A 15,606-nucleotide genomic window follows, 5' to 3' on the forward strand; every position below is an offset into this window, starting at 1 on the left:
CCGAGTGCTCCTATCGGGAGTCGAACTTAAGACCTGCGGATTACTAATTCAGATGCTCTACCACTGAGCTTCAGGTGACTCGTGGGAGCTAAGGCCCTTACGAAAATATGCCTATTTATCATATAGACAGGGGTATTTTACTGGAAAACACACCAGTCGTAAAATTCTTACGAAACTACATCCAGGACCCGAGTGGCGTATGTACCATATCCTCACCAGGGAGGATATTGATGACGTCATCTCCGGCTTTTTCACGCGGTTGTTTGTACAAATAGTCGGTTAAAAATGGCGCGCAATGAAGTTGTCTATATAATAAAAAAAGAAAGTTATACGGCGGGTTAAAGATATGAATTTTATTTTCTCGTGTTAAAAACAATATTTTACTCACTCGCTGCGCTCGTTCGTAAAATATTGTTCTTATCACTCGAATTTAAAATTCATATCTTCGCTTGACACTGGAGAATGAAAAGGAAAAAAGGTGAAATCGAATTGAGATTAAAATAACGTTTTTGAAGAGGTAGAAAGCAAGAAAAAAATTTCGCAGAATTGCACAATATTTTGCAACAGAAAAGCCAGGAAAAAGTGTTAAACAGTTGAAAGTGGAAGAAAGAGCGGGCCTCTGAGGACTGCCTCCCCTGCCTATTATCACTGTATACATAGACATGTAGATCGAGGTTTGAGACCTGACAATGGGTTTTCCGAGAAATCAAGGAAGACCAATTTTATTTTGAAAGACCGCCACTGTTTCAAACACCCCTCCGTAACAGACCCGGTGAAATTTTTTCCCTGGTACCCGGAGAATATTTTGATTTTACATACCCGGCGTATTTTTTATATATTTCTTTGTTTGAAAAGGCAAAACAGCAACATTGACTAAAAGAATCAGAAACCGATTTAAAAAGAGAGAGAGAAAGAAGACTACAGAGTTGAAAGGGGTCTGTTCAATACCATAACAAGACCATAAATGGTGGGAGAAAACAGATACGACTACAAGTCTAATGGAAGCAGCTTGCCTGTTGACCAGTTAAAATATCATAACAGAAATATTCGGTTAATTGGAGGCGAGAATTTTAATCGTTTCTGGTTTTAACTGGTCTGATAAGCGACGGACCACTATAAACTGGTATGTTGAAGGTCTGGGGAAACCCCCCCCCCCCCCCCCCAAAAAAAAAAAAAATCCTACAAGGGCAAATGACAGGAAAAAAATCCTGCTAAAGGAACCCAAAGAACTGAAACGCTAGTCCATTAAACAAGACCCCTTTCGGAGATTTCAGAGGGTCTTTTTGCATGGAAAAGAAGCCCTAAGAAATTTCAGGTTCTAATACAGAACACAACAATGATATGGTCAGGCACTTTCTTGATAACAGATTAAATTAATAGACAGTGTACCTTTTACCTTTTCCAGGTGTGTAGTGAAGAACGATATTAGCAGGGGCGGATCCAGGAATTTTGGATGGGGGGGGGTGGGGGGGGGGGCGTCCAAACTTTGATTCAGATACACTTTTGAAACTTTTTTGTGGTAAATTACATACCCCCTACACCCCGGGTCCCCCTGTCAGCATATGTTACACACTCCAGATTCCCCGGTAGTCGTAAATTTGGTGTGCGCTGTTTCCAAATGTATCACCATTCCTTTAAGGTGGGGGTTCACCTAAAAGCCATTTTCACGCCGCTTAAAATCGGTCAAATGAAAATATCTTGTTTGCATTTCAAGGAATACAAAAACCCTCCATTCATAGCACAAATTAATGATTTGGGGTGTTTTATGAATTTTTGGGTGATTTTTAGGTATATTTGGAAGGAAATAATTTTTCTTGAAGGATTGGTAAAATTAAAAGAAATAAGGAATGTTGAAGATTTAGTGAAGTTTTAAAATTAGAATTTGTAGTTAATAATTAATAGACGGATACCAAGTTAGTCCACTAGCAACCTGGGGTGCTCTTGCGTGGTTGTCGACTGTCTGTTAGTGTTCCAAAAATCATTTTCTTTCTTCTATCCATTCTTAAAACTCTTCAAATTTCACTCAAATTCAGGTAGAGCCCCACCTTAACTCAGAAAGAAGTGCGGACGGTGCAGGTACTGAGTCTTGTTGCCCAACTGTAGCTTTTCTGTTAGCCTACAGAATCGGCGTTATTTTTTGCGTTTTCAGGCGAGCGGAGGCAAACACGAGGCGAGGGCGGAGCGCGAGTCACACGCGACGACAAAGGCCCTCGCCTCGTGAGTGCCTCCGCTGCTAAAAAAGACGCAAAAAATAACACCTGTTCTGCAGGCTACTTTTCTGCTAAATCACGAAGGCTGTCATGCTTCACCACGGCAGAAAGAAAGCAGAGAGAAGCACATGTTTCTGTGAGCGCCGGGCGGGCAATACTGCTTTGAGTCCCCCCAAACTTACATTTACCCAGAATTTAGTTTAATAGCAAAATGTTTTTTTTTAAATCAACTAATTGAATGGTGATATGCTATCCTGCCAATGCAAGAATTTTAGTGTCAAACAAGTAGTAAAAAAGAAAAAAAAAAAAACGGGTCTAAAAGGGGGGGGGGGGGGGTTCAATCAATCAATCAATCAATCAATCAATCAATCAATCAATCAATCAATCAATCAATCAATCAGTCAGTCAGTCAATCAATCAATCAATCAAGCAAGTAATCAATCAATCAATCAATCAATCGCAATCGGTATTCAGGTGACATCAGCTGTTTTTGAACTGGGTACGTTGCCTGACAAAATTTGTACGCTGTGTTTGACGCACTTGTATAATAAGAACGAAATGTGTGTGAAATTTGCTTTTTAATACTAATCTACCTGGAATTTCATACAAAATGAGTATCACCTACGTAGTGGAATTTTCACCTTGTGCGAATATTTTTGCATTGTTTGCTCTTACACGACTTTCATTTTTATTTATTTATTTATTTATTTATTTATTTATTTATTTATTTATTTATTTTGAGAGCGAAACCACGTACCCAACCATGTGCTTGAGCCGTCGTTCTTTTGAAGTAGCGGTTGTCTTTTAAAATCCTTGCGGGATACTCAAAGCGATCAAAGCCCAGTTTGTAGTTGGCGTTTTTGCATTCGGATCTGCCCAAAAATGAAGAGTTTCATTTTACTAAGCTTACTTGGTCTAGTAGTACTTTCTCAGGTAACCCAGGGGAACGAAAATCCTGAAGAGAAACCGATGGAAGAGCCACAAGTGACAAAGAAATCGGAAGGCCCGTCTGAAAACGATGCATCACAATCTGGCAAGAGCGAACCACCCACGAATGCCGCAAGTGAGAGCGGTAAAGAAGAGGATCAAAAATATGCATTGGGATCTTTGTGCAATTACTGTTCTTATTGCAAGGTAGGAACCTACTAAATAATATTAAAGAGCGCTTTCTATATATGTGAAAGTCAAGGAATTTTTAAACCCGGAAACGTTTCTCTAATCATATTGTGGAAATCGACGCGTCAGCTTTTTAACACGCGATGGATCTCACGCGAGAGAGCAAATTTCCGCTTTTGGATTGGGCTGAAGTTCTTATTTTTATTTACTCTTAGCGCAAGTGTTTGAATTGCAAGTCATAATATAGCTCTTCGTTTTATACAGCAGTAGCTTAAAGTGGCGTAAAGTGGACTTTGACCGTTAAAAACAATTTTCGAGTCTTGTTTGAAACTTGATCGTATTATTTTTAGCTGCATACTGTATGAGCTCAACTGAACATAGCCTGCGAAAACAGACGTTTCTCCTCGCTCCTCGCCGGTGGGGGACGTTGAATGTTATTTATTCACCATCTTTGCAAAGATTAATTCGAATGGGAAGGATCAGGAAAGGAAGTTTTAAGGGATCAGTAGCCATTTTTCCTTCCTAGTGGTCTAATACAATTATGTGCATTTTTGTATAATGTCTGAAACGTTTGACAAGCATTTTTTAAATTGATTTCTCCTTTTGGTGCTAAAGAAATTGACCAAAGTACAAATTTACAGTGTACTTTGGGCTTACGCTTTCCTTAGGTTTATGCATACTTGAAAAATAATCACATTTTTAAAAATAGCAAGCTTCAGTGAAAGTCACAAAAGAAGAAAAAACTGGTTAGCCAGTGGTCACCATATGTACTGTAGCGAGCAGATGGCTTAATTGTATACAGTGTATAAATGCATTGTTCCCTTCTTTTGTTGTTTTGTCTGGTTTGCAGTCCTAGCTCCAGTTGTTCGTAGGCCGGATAACTTTATCCTGTGAATAAGACACTATCCGACAGTTTCAATCTGAACATGCACACTCGATCTAACTACAGTTAAGTTTGGGAGTGTACGAAAACCTTGGACAATGTTAACGGAAAACATTTAATAATTATATTATTATATTTAATAAATATATGTTAGACCCTGAATAGTGCCTTTAATCCAGCGGATAAAGTTATCCGGCCTTTGAACAACAGGGGCCTGATGTTTATTCACTCCATAGGCACTACTAGCCTTTGAGCCAAAAATTTTGGTTTAACTGATTGAAATGTTAATCAAATGCACGGATCAAACAGAACTTTTCCAGAACAAACAGACAACCTTTGGAGGTAGTCTCCACCGTTTCCAATCCAACCATTTGGAAGAGAAATTACCTGTACCAAAATGTTCCATAAATTTCATTTCCATTTTGCTGTCTTCTTAAGCTACAACATTGTACCATCATGTACATTTTCTGATCAACCAATGAGATTGCAAGTTTGGAATGACTGGTAAAAATATCCATTCCATCTGCAGACACAGAAAGTTTCCGAAATTTTCAAGGTTCCAAAAATTTTGGTTTAATTGAAAGTTCTCCATATCTCCAGTTCTTGCGCAGCCAAAGCATATCTGTTTGAGCTGCCACCTTAAAACATTGCCTGTTTTTTTTTTATTCTCTCTTAAAGCCATATCATTGTACATAATATAATGTTGTGTTTTGCCTATCAGAAGGGTTTTTTTTTTGAAAAAAACTCTTGTATTATTTCAGAGACTAGTAAAATTTCTCCTTTGACCCCATGTTGGTACAGTGTATTTGTAATTATTATTGTTTATGATATTAGTAAATGAATCCCGACAATTTATTGTGCAAGGCACGACAAGATATTTTACGATCTAGCACTGTCAGAGACTTGTCTTGATTCATCGCACACTAGCAAAATGTTTTGTTGTTAAAAAATGTTGGCTAATGTGTGATGGTCTTTTAGTAACTTAGGTGTTTAATGAACTTCTCATTTATAATGGTTATATTTTCAACTTTAGATTTGACAGTTATTTTACGTAGTAATAGGAAAAAAATATTTAGACAGATCAAATGTTTTAAAAGTTTCTGCATAGATTAAATTAATTTTGTAGTGTAGATTTTCTTTAGATTTAGAGTGACACAACTGCAGAACAATGATGCAGATGGTGATGTTCAGTCAATAATTTGATGAAGATATTTGTGTTTTTTGTTTTAGTTTTGTGAGTTGTGCGACAAGGATTGTCCATGTGAAAAGAGCAAGGAAAAGCCAAACTGTCATTTGTGCAAGGTAGGGCAGTAAGGATGCTGTGTTCTTCTTTTTCCTTTGACATCTATGAAGATAAGGTCTTTCAACTTCATGTGTACAATCCTGACCAATGAAACTTTTTTAATACAAAATCTTAAAATACATGTACATGTAGCTCTTAGTCTGCAGTCCTAATAAGAATCTCAGAAATGTCTTTCTCACATACTCAGCTCCGTTAAAGTCCATAAACTGTATATGATTGAAACATGTTTGACTTCTGACTGTCAACATTATTCAGGGGGAGGGGGTGGGGGGTGGGAGAGGGGGACAAAATATTTTTGATCATGTTTCGATGTACACCTTTAGTATACCAAATTTACTGAAATGGTAACTACAGTATTTATCTCACACACATAAAACAAAAAAATTATTTCGCAAATCCCTTTCTCCTACCACAGATATACAATCAATGTTCTATGAACTCAAGTAGATGCACAGGTGTCTCATTCATTTGGTCATTTCTATTGTTATGTATCTTCAACACCTTACAAAACTATCAAAATAGGTAAAATACAGGTACGCATTCCCCAAGAAACCTAAAACTGTGAATTCCAAAATCAACGGTTTAGGGGAAACAACGGCATGTTGCCCTTGGAGGGAAATACTGTTAGTATTCACCTGTTAAGCTCTTAGCCTAAGTTTTTGCAAATTACATGTAGTTGAATCTGCATTTAAACAAGTTGATGCCTGAAGAGGATGGGAAGAGAAAAGAGTGCCAGGTCTTGAGTGGTAGCCCCGGGGAAGGGAGCACAAGGGAGATTGTCAAGCTGTTTCGAAATAGAAGAAACGAAGTAGTAATATTTGCAATATTGTACATGTGTAACTAAAAGCATGGGAAAGGACCATGTAGGTTACAACAATAACACTTTATAAATTTTTTTTGCAGTACTGTAAATATTGCAGCCTCTGCAATGTCTGTGACACAGTTTGTACCCCAGGTTAGTTTAACACTGCAGTCACAATAATGCTAGATTTTTTTTTTCAACGCAATACAAATTGGAGTCTTGCTATTTCAATCAATTTTTTGTACTCTATATCGAGATCACAAACAGAAGCAAAATTCACTAAATGGAGCATTTTAGGAATGCAACACACTTAACTCAGAAGAATGTAATTATTGTTTAAAAGAGTATTAATTAAATAAAAAATTATTTTGAATTAAGGTGCTCATTTAACAAACCTACTGTATGCCATAGCTAAGGTGCACATGTTAGCTGAATCAATTAAAATTTCTGTCAAAAATTGCAAGCACAGGAAACCAGAAGTGGAATTGCTGCATAAAATCAGGCAAGCGGGAAATAAAATCTGCATGAAACATTTGATTTAATATCTTGAAATTTTGTGTGGTGAGATTTTGTAAGCATGCACCATTCAGTATGCCTTTTCAACTCGAAATGTTTGGGAGAAAGTTATCCAGCAGAAGTTTATGTAGGTGACAATAACTAACCTTTTTTGACATACCATAAGTGTTACCAGATAACTTTTTGTCAAAAGTATTGTCAGAGTAGTTTAAACTTAAAAAGAATTTAGGGGGCTTTCCAACAAAGCAATGATAACGGTAGGTCACCGTTCTTGTGATAATTTGCAGAAACTGAAATTTATAGGTCCTTTTTGTGGAGCTGACCTGTTGCTGTGGCAACCACTGTGGTGTTACAACTAAAGATGAACATAGTTTTATAATATGATCAGATTCTACAATTTCTTTAACCTTTCATCACTTCACAAACAATGAAAAAACCCTTACGAGCCTCTTTAAACCAACAACACTCTAAGACAATTTCCGACATTTGTCACTGTCGGGTGAAAATTGCCAGCTGTGCCCACTACAGCAGCCAGTGCCAGGGATAACTGGAGCCAATGCCTGAGGTACATGAACTCAAGAGGGGCCCTACTCAGGGTCTAAATTAACCTGAATATCGGGCTTTTTTGGCCTTGGTTGTATGACAGTTTCAGTTCTGGAAAGAATCATTCAATCCCATTTACTGTCATTAGTTTCTGTTTCAAGAGGTTAAATTGCTCATATTTTTTTTTATTATGAATACAGGTGGAGTTATTGATGTTGTAAGTTCAGCTATTTACAAGTAAGTTTTCCTAATCGTATTTTGTCATCATAACATTCTGGTCTTTTTTAACCAGTGGGATCAATTAAAAGGGGGCGGAGGAGGGGTGGGAAGTATTGTAATTGCAATCTCTCAAGCCAGAGGTTCATGATTAAGTTGCTTGACAATAATCCAGATCGAAATGGAAATGTTGGCTTTTGAGGAGAGAGGAAAACTGGAGTACCCGGAGAAAAACCTCGGACGAGGACAAGGAATGAGGGCTAGGGTGAGAACCAACAACAAACTCAACCCACATGACGCCAACTCTGGGAATGGAACCCCGGGTCATATTGGTGGGAGGCGAGTGCTCTCACCACTGCGTCATCCCTGCTCCCCATGATAATTATAGAGTTACAAACTTATGAAAGATAACTTCACCTATGATAGTAAATGTTAATTGCTAAAGCAATAATAATTGAATTAATATTAACAGTGGTAAACATACTAGAAAGGTTTTCAAATTATTGTTGTAAAAGCAAAACCAACGTAATTACTTTTGCCAATGACAACAGATGAAAACAATGCAATGGACCAACCAGAATTTGAAGCAAAACGTATAAATTGGCATAAAGCGCGGGAAAACGCGTGCAAGCAAGTCACAATTGGTTTTGGTTTTGTTTCTCATTGGTTGAGAAAGTAGACTACGAGTAGTCCCCCATTTTTTTTCAGGGATAGTAGGGCGAGCGAAACGCGAGCGCGCGCGAAAATCACCCCACGCAAGTAAAGGCGACACGCGACGGGGAGAGGGAAAAATCATTTTTCTCTCTCCCCGCCGCGTGTCGCCTTTTCTCGCGTGGGGTGATTGTCACGCACGCTCGCGTTTTGCTCGCCCTACTATCCCTGAGGAAAAATGGGGGACTACTCGTAGTCTATTGAGAAAGTGGCGCGAGTTTTGGTAACCAATCAGAGAGCGCAGTTAACCAAAACCAAAGCAAACGCTAAATTACTTTTGACACATTTGAAAACTGCTCTATATACGTATTTACGTAATTGTTAGATGGCTTGGCTGCATGATAATGTTTAAAAGACTTTGAGAATCTCTTGGTCTTGGTATGATGGTACGGTATTTCCTAGCTGCTCTAAAATTGAAATTTAACGCATTAGGTTAATGATGTTACCATGACGAAGTTTTCACAGTGGGTAGTCAGCACTCCCCAACCACAACCTGAACAACTAGGAACTTGTACCCACCAGGGCTGAAAGGGATAAGTAACCAAGGGGGAGGGGGTGGAGGGGTGGGTTATGCCAACATTTCACCTGTTTACATAGCGATGTATGTACATGTAGTGTTACGGAAATGTGAACTGAAATGATGATCTGACACTGTTATTTTGTTTTCACAGCTCTCTCCCATCTTTTGACAAAGAAACAAAGGAAAGCGTTGACAAAGACATTGAATCAGCTCGGAAATGGATTAAGGAATACCTTTAATGTAGCTCGCCTGTTCAAGAAAATGCTTTTTTACGTTTTCAATAAAACTAACATACATGTACTCCATGCTTATACAGGTAATTAAAACAAAAGATTGTTATGTTAAATTTTTAAAAAATTGTGATGAATAAAGGAAATGTTTTTATTATTCTCGTGCCTTTTATTTTTTCATCATTTCTTTAAGTTTTAAAATATTGCGAGGGTAAACTTTTCCCAAGAAAATAAAACCTCCCAAGTCTGCCCTTGCCAAATTGAAGGCTTTAGTGTATCAAGAAAATAATATCTTTATCTTCACTAAGTTCAACCTTTTTCATTACTGTACAGTAACTAGTAAAACGAAAATGTCATGGTAACAAACTTTTGGTGTCCTTGGGCCCAGAAAAAGTGTCCGCTTAAGAGAGGTGTCCACTTATGGACGGTTAAAAATGTAGTGTTTATATGTACTGTAACTGAGAACATGACCAAGTGTCCGATTACGGGGTGTCTGCCTACGAGAGGTCTCCATTGGTGGAGGTTCGACTGTACCTTACATGACTGCATGAAGCAAAAAGCAAGAATGACCGTTTTTTATTACATAAATCACGTCATTCTTATCTATGTACAAACAATTCAATATAAATTACACTACAAACAAAATCTTACAAATAAAAACTGGTTTGACCCTCGCTTTTCTATGTTACAAAATAATATTTACAAAGACTTAAAGAACTCCTCATCTCTTGTAATTACAAAAAGGTTTACAGAACAGTGTGGTATTACTTGCGTACTTTTACAACCTAATTAGTTGAGTTTGCAATTTATTGTAAAGTTACACTGTCTTGCTGTTGTTCGCAACTTGAGATAAGACTATTTCCAAATACGAAAACAAAATGGTTGTTTTTCCATAATGAAGAACTTAAAATTAACCTACTGAAAGTATATAATTAAAAGTAACTGTCTTGCCTCATTAGCATTTAACGTTTAACAAATCATGAAAAGATTCAAATATTTATTCAAATGATTGTTATTTACGGATCATGAAAGCACTAAATTCGAGGCTGGTGATTGTTCTCTGGTTCTTAAATTCACATCGGTCAATTCTGGACTTTGGACTTCCGGTTTCTTTCAACCATTTCTTCCTTGAAAATTAAAAACAAATGAGATTAGAGGAAAGAAAGAAAACAAAAACAAGAAAAGACTGTTACAGTAATGCTGTCTCATTATTTTCAATTCCTCACTCTATAATGCAAGCAGACAGCTAGTAGCTGGTACACATAAGGGATTGTGGGATCTTTTGGGTATATGGATTGACATTTTGTGCGAATGAATAAGTTAATTTTTGGTATATTTTCCTAGGGGGAGGGTATTCACGTCCCAGGGGGGATACTCGGGTATAAGCGTGACAGGGCCGGGTCTGACGTATTTTTTTGGGTCTAAAATTATCAACTCCTGTATTTTGGGGGGGTTGAAAATTTAACCGTGTATTTTTTGGGGCTAAAAAATCTGCGCATTTTTTTTGGGTTTGAATTTCTGCCAGGCGAATAGTTCTATACCGCAATTCAAGCCAAAGTTCCCACAAGATCCAAAAGCATGATAATTCGAATAATCTGCATGTAGCCGGAGTGCCAGATTTCCAGGTATCTGCATATTTTCTAAGCGGCATGGGGCCCGGGGAGGGGGGGGGGGGGGGGAGGAAGGGCACCGGCAAACACCAATGAGAATGAAGACAACGACACTTTGTAAACTGTGACGTCATTTACTTCTCTCCAATATTGACTCATCTATTACACAAGCTTATCATCGGTCTAAAATTTCCAGTCTTGTATTTTTTTGGGTGCACAATATAAGGTCCACGTATTTTTTTGGGTGCAAAACATTAGGCTCCGTTGGACCCCCCCCCCCCCCCCCCCCCGTCACGTTTATACCCGAGTACCCCCCTGGGATTCACGTACAACTGACCACCGAGAAATGCACTTTTTTATTGGCGCAATTTCCATCTGTCTACCCAAACAATCCCATAATAATATTTCTTCTCACTAGTACCAGTATCCCTGTATTTTCTGGAGAGGGGAATTTACAAAAAGTCCACGCAACAAGACGGAAAAGTGATATGCGGATAACATATCATTCAATTTATAAATTACCAGTCTCAACTATATGGTTCACTGCAACAGTGACTGCAACATTCATTTATTTGTGTTATAATTTCTTCCATCCTACAATATGGTACTACTTCAAACCATAAAATCACAGCCAAATTACATGATTAACAAGCTTTAAATTAAGTCACAAAACATTTGTACTTCATTCTGGTCCGGCTGCACATTAGCTTGACGGGATTAAAATCTGACAATGTTTAAAAAAAGAGTGTGTATCATCATCACCACCACCACCATCATCATCCAATCCCCCTCGGCTTCCCCCCCACTAAAAACAAAATTTATCTGGAGATTGCCAAGCTTTTTTGAAGCATAAAGGAGACATTCAATGATTCCACAGGGAGCCCTTGTTACCGTCAACAAAATTACCCTGGATTTCACACAAATGGAATAATTATGGAATATAACTCACCATAATACTTACATTAGACGGACATTTGCAGTGTCTCCTTGAATTTGTCCAACTACTGTATTCCGTGTTGTGTTCATCACCCAGCCAACAAGTGAATATTTTGTGGCATTTTTCTCGGTGTGCTTAACACATCAATAAAAAAAACATCCATCCAGTTAATAGTAGGTCCCCCAAAAAATATTCCTGGACATCGTGATTATCATTAAATATGTGCGGGAATGCTTAGACCATTGCTACGGCCGGTAAAAACATTCATCTAATCTTTTTCCTGAAACAAGTTTGAATTTACAACAAAAATTCAATTATTGGAAAATTTATTTTCAGAAACAGCTGAACTTATAAAATTTATGAATGTGCAGTTCCAGAAAAAAAATCCATACCCACCCCATGGATTAGGTCATCGAAAATTGGGAGGGGGTCTAAGAAGTCAAAATTTTAGAAGCAAGCTACGGTCAATTCCCTTTACTGCGGACACCCTTGGGTCACCGTGAGTTACTGACCTTAATAGCGAGAGTCCGTATTTTAACGTGAATTTCTTTCAGTCAAAATGATATGATGATGATATGCCGGGGATTTAGCTTCTGTCCGTACATTATCAGGGTGTCCGTAAAATAGCGAGGTGTCCGCAATGTGGGAGTTGACTTTATGAGGCTAAACTAGAATTTCCTGGAAAGGGGGGGGGGGGGGGGGGGAGGGGATGCAAAACAAAAAAACCTTTCATCTGAAGAGAATTAAAATAATGATTTAATATTCTTACTCTGTCAAGTGGTATCTAACGGACTATGTCATCTACACAAAATAGTCTCATGACTTTCATGCAGTAGCTAATCACTTAATGTGTACATAGACTTTGACCTCTACATATCTGAAGCTGAAAAATAATAACTTTGTTTTTCTCCACTCTAGCTTCAAACAAATTATAAAATAATATTAATGTCCAATTAAATATCGAAGCATACCTTACGAAAAAATACTCCTGAAAAGAAAAAATAGGAGAGAAGTTAAGTTAGTAAATGAGTACGCTAGAAGCGTACATGTACTTGTGGTACAGTGTAGATTGTTAAGCAAAGTGGACCTATGAAACTTTTGTGAAAGATTTCCGCACAGCCCCATGCCATACATTGATTATACATTCACCACTATCATACTAACCCTCTTTCAAAAACGGCGAGTGAGAATAGAGCAGAGTTTGAGTCTCAGAATGTACATAATACGTATGAGGCTGTGAGGAAATCTTGCCCAGAACTTTCCTATTGTTTATTATGCTGGACATTAGGTTAAGGTGATCATGATAAATATTTCTAATTACAACGACCATTCATGTGAAAGCTTCTGAGCAGTACTTTGCAATGTATTCTCAGTTTTTCAGTCTGTGGATTAAATCCTAAAGTGCAAATGATTCAATCGAAAGCGACTGAGAAGCTTCTGTCCTTCTGTTAAAATTATCCTGTGAAACTCTATCATATGATTAAAGAGTGACATGTGTACAAATTTCATCGATCAATCGTGAGAAACTGACTTTCTTCGGTTCAGTTTGAATCTTTTTCCAAATTCTAAATTTATCTTGTTTTGGAAATTAAACCGTTAACGTCCAGATACGCTTAATGTACCTTGCACTTTTCCAAACACCTCGAAGTCCACGGAGCACAGACCCCTAGCAGCCGCCATGTTTGTTTACTTCCCAACGGCTTCACTAAAGACGTCATGTAACACGAAACAGAATGTCGGCTTTAATTCGGATGCTAGTTCCCAGGGCTTCTAGTAGAAACATCATTGAGAAGGACGCCTGTATGTAGTGACTGTGTGTATAATTTTCTTGTACCTACGGGAGCTAAAGGAATCTGTTTGTAGCTTGTTATGGTGGATAATTCGATATGCTTCGTGCTCCTATGTACGCGCGGTTTCATTGAGTCTAGATAAACGACTTTTTGTCGGTGCCTTCGATGAGCAGCTTCTGTTTCGATAAACCACCACATTGGCGCACGATGAACCTCAACTTCCCTTCAAAGAACTACCAATATTTGTCACTGAGGTAAGCTCAATTTACTTTTGTTTTATTTGTTCCTGCTGTTATTTTTGTTGTTGTTGTGTGTGTAGCCGCCACCGGAGGATTCATGATGCCGGGGCATTATTGACGGTTTGCATGTGACGTCATGGCTGTCATGTTGGTGGACAGGAACAATAAGATCTTTCTCCTCTGGGAGTTAACTACCATTTTTATGCCAGCTATGTAAGCAAATTTTCTTTTGTTTTGTCCACCAGCAGGGTGGCAATGCAAACCACCTATTAGCACTGTGGTCAACAACTTTTGTTAAAACTGAGGTGGCCAGTGGCCCACCTCAAAGCCCATGGCGCATAGCACACTTCACGGTTCACAGCTTAGGCAATTTTTTTTTAAGGCCACTTCAAGATGGTGGCCTCCCTGTGGCTAGAAAATCAATGGCAGATAAACTGAACCGAAATAAGAGTCAACCTCGGGTCGTTGGATTCCCAAGCAGGAACCTTAGACTGCCCATGACTGGCTGACACATTGCAATCAGCAATTTTTTGGCTAGATATCCTAACTCCAAATATAAGGGCTAACAATTGCAAGATACTTAAGCTAAATTAGGCTAACTGGAGTGTACCAGTCTGTCACGGTAAGTGTTCACCATCTTGAAGTGGGCATAAAAAAATTGTAAAGTGGGCCACTGGCTCCTGGGCTGTGGCCTTTGAGGTGGGCTGCAGGCTGTGGGGCGCTGTCAACTGGAAAGTAGACCGCAGGCCGCTGGGCCGTGGACTTTGATCAACGTTACATCAGCAAATCCTCCTTTTCTGGCCTTGTGAATCTCTGCAAGTGCAAACCCAGTGTTCCAGATAAGAGGGGGGCTCTTGGGTCAAAAACGCGAGAAGCCTGGCTTCCTGACCCGACAAAATGAATGGTAAACTTACTGTGAGAAGATTTGGGGAGAACCAGAGCTATTGACCCCTCAAAATTCTTCATTGACTCTCTGATTTTGAAAGTTATCTGGAACACTGCAAACCAGACTCTTTGAGACCAAGAAGATTTTTCATCTTATACCACCTGGGCTAAGGAAATCCTCTCTCTTTGGAATGGCTATTTATAAGTACAGTGTATTAAGCTTTATTAATATATATTATAGTCATTAGCACATAAATTGAAATCTTGCTAACCTTTCAACTGAGCCTGACATCTCTTCTAGCAAAATAAAAGGTAGTTGTAAGAACAGCCCAATTTCAATATATTAAAATTCAGCCTGAAGCAATAAACATCACTGAGAGGCTCCGGGGAATAAAACCATACAAATTCAACAATTTATTCCTGGGAGCCTCAAAGTGATGTTATTATTTCAGGCTGAATTTTAATATATCGAAATTGGGCTATTCTGTTTTCTGTACATGGTCCGGATAATGATATTTTTCATTCTCTGTCTTAACTTCAATGCCATTCCTATCAATCCCATTGGTGGATAGTTCGGCTACATTGTGCAAGTTGAATGAATGGAAATAACCATGAAGTAGTGGAAGTAACACAAAGTTAACATATAATTTGATGATGTTTTCGTTGGTGTTGTCGTGAGAATTACTGAATAAGTTCATAGTTTATTCTTGACTTTCAAAATCCATAAATGGGTTGTACAGAAACTACGGATTTTAAGTGTGTTTGGAAATCAAATTCAGTTGTTGTTAATATTTAAGTTAATGTAAATATATGTTACAGGTCAATACCTGATGTTGTGGTTTGGCACATTGCTCAGTTTCTGACACCGAGTGACCTTGGAAACATGACTAGAGTTAACCGGCATTTCCGTCAAGTTTTTAGCTCGCCTCATCTCTGGAAAGGAATCAAGATATGTTTGCCAAGGGTAGAAGCAAAATGCCCCAAAAAGAAGATTGATCTTCAGGTCTTGGAGACAATTAAACTAAGGAGAATTACTGAGTTGAAAATATGCCGTATTAGACATGACTTTGACAATGACATGAAGGTCATACTGCA

At 38.3% G+C, this 15,606-nt stretch overlaps 3 protein-coding genes across 3 annotated transcripts in view; 2 read left to right on the top strand and 1 right to left on the bottom strand.

Moving 5' to 3' along the window:
* The first annotated feature begins 3,010 nt into the window (after positions 1 to 3,010).
* Positions 3,011 to 9,207, top strand: LOC146453732 (uncharacterized). Its single transcript, XM_085096348.1, has 5 exons — positions 3,011 to 3,344; positions 5,440 to 5,511; positions 6,416 to 6,467; positions 7,574 to 7,610; positions 8,972 to 9,207. The coding sequence occupies exons 1-5, from the start codon at positions 3,093 to 3,095 to the stop codon at positions 9,057 to 9,059; spliced, it is 501 nt and encodes a 166-aa protein (XP_084952474.1). The 5' UTR covers positions 3,011 to 3,092; the 3' UTR covers positions 9,060 to 9,207.
* A 196-nt stretch (positions 9,208 to 9,403) lies between these two features.
* On the bottom strand, positions 9,404 to 13,322 carry LOC146453733 (acylphosphatase-1-like). Its single transcript, XM_085096352.1, has 4 exons — positions 13,220 to 13,322; positions 12,569 to 12,585; positions 11,622 to 11,731; positions 9,404 to 10,177 (listed from the first exon to the last, which is right to left on the bottom strand). The coding sequence occupies exons 1-4, from the start codon at positions 13,275 to 13,277 to the stop codon at positions 10,063 to 10,065; spliced, it is 300 nt and encodes a 99-aa protein (XP_084952478.1). The 5' UTR covers positions 13,278 to 13,322; the 3' UTR covers positions 9,404 to 10,062.
* Positions 13,323 to 13,366: 44 nt separating this feature from the next.
* LOC146453734 (uncharacterized) overlaps positions 13,367 to 15,606 on the top strand; it is a 6,533-nt gene continuing 4,293 nt past the window's right edge. Inside the window, exons 1-2 of the mRNA XM_085096313.1 lie at positions 13,367 to 13,641; positions 15,331 to 15,606. The exon at positions 15,331 to 15,606 is cut by the window's right edge and continues 238 nt beyond it. Of these exons, the coding sequence (XP_084952439.1) occupies positions 13,553 to 13,641; positions 15,331 to 15,606 (365 nt within the window). The 5' untranslated portion in view covers positions 13,367 to 13,552. The remainder of the gene's footprint in view (positions 13,642 to 15,330) is intronic.

This window comes from Pavona decussata, unplaced genomic scaffold (assembly GCF_977016875.1).
Source record: "Pavona decussata unplaced genomic scaffold, jaPavDecu1.1 SCAFFOLD_324, whole genome shotgun sequence".
Taxonomy (NCBI): Eukaryota; Metazoa; Cnidaria; class Anthozoa; order Scleractinia; family Agariciidae; genus Pavona; species Pavona decussata.

Excerpts from the sequence above, each read along its gene's own strand:
- LOC146453732 (XM_085096348.1), top strand. The coding sequence starts at position 3,093 with ATGAAGAGTTTCATTTTACTAAGCTTACTTGGTCTAGTAGTACTTTCT. Across the intron at positions 3,345-5,439 it reads ATTACTGTTCTTATTGCAAG|TTTTGTGAGTTGTGCGACAA; the intron begins GTAGGAACCTAC and ends TTTTTGTTTTAG. Across the intron at positions 5,512-6,415 it reads CAAACTGTCATTTGTGCAAG|TACTGTAAATATTGCAGCCT; the intron begins GTAGGGCAGTAA and ends TTTTTTTTGCAG.
- LOC146453733 (XM_085096352.1), bottom strand. The coding sequence starts at position 13,277 with ATGGCGGCTGCTAGGGGTCTGTGCTCCGTGGACTTCGAGGTGTTTGGA. Across the intron at positions 10,178-11,621 it reads ACTGCAAATGTCCGTCTAAT|GAAGAAATGGTTGAAAGAAA; the intron begins GTAAGTATTATG and ends TTAATTTTCAAG.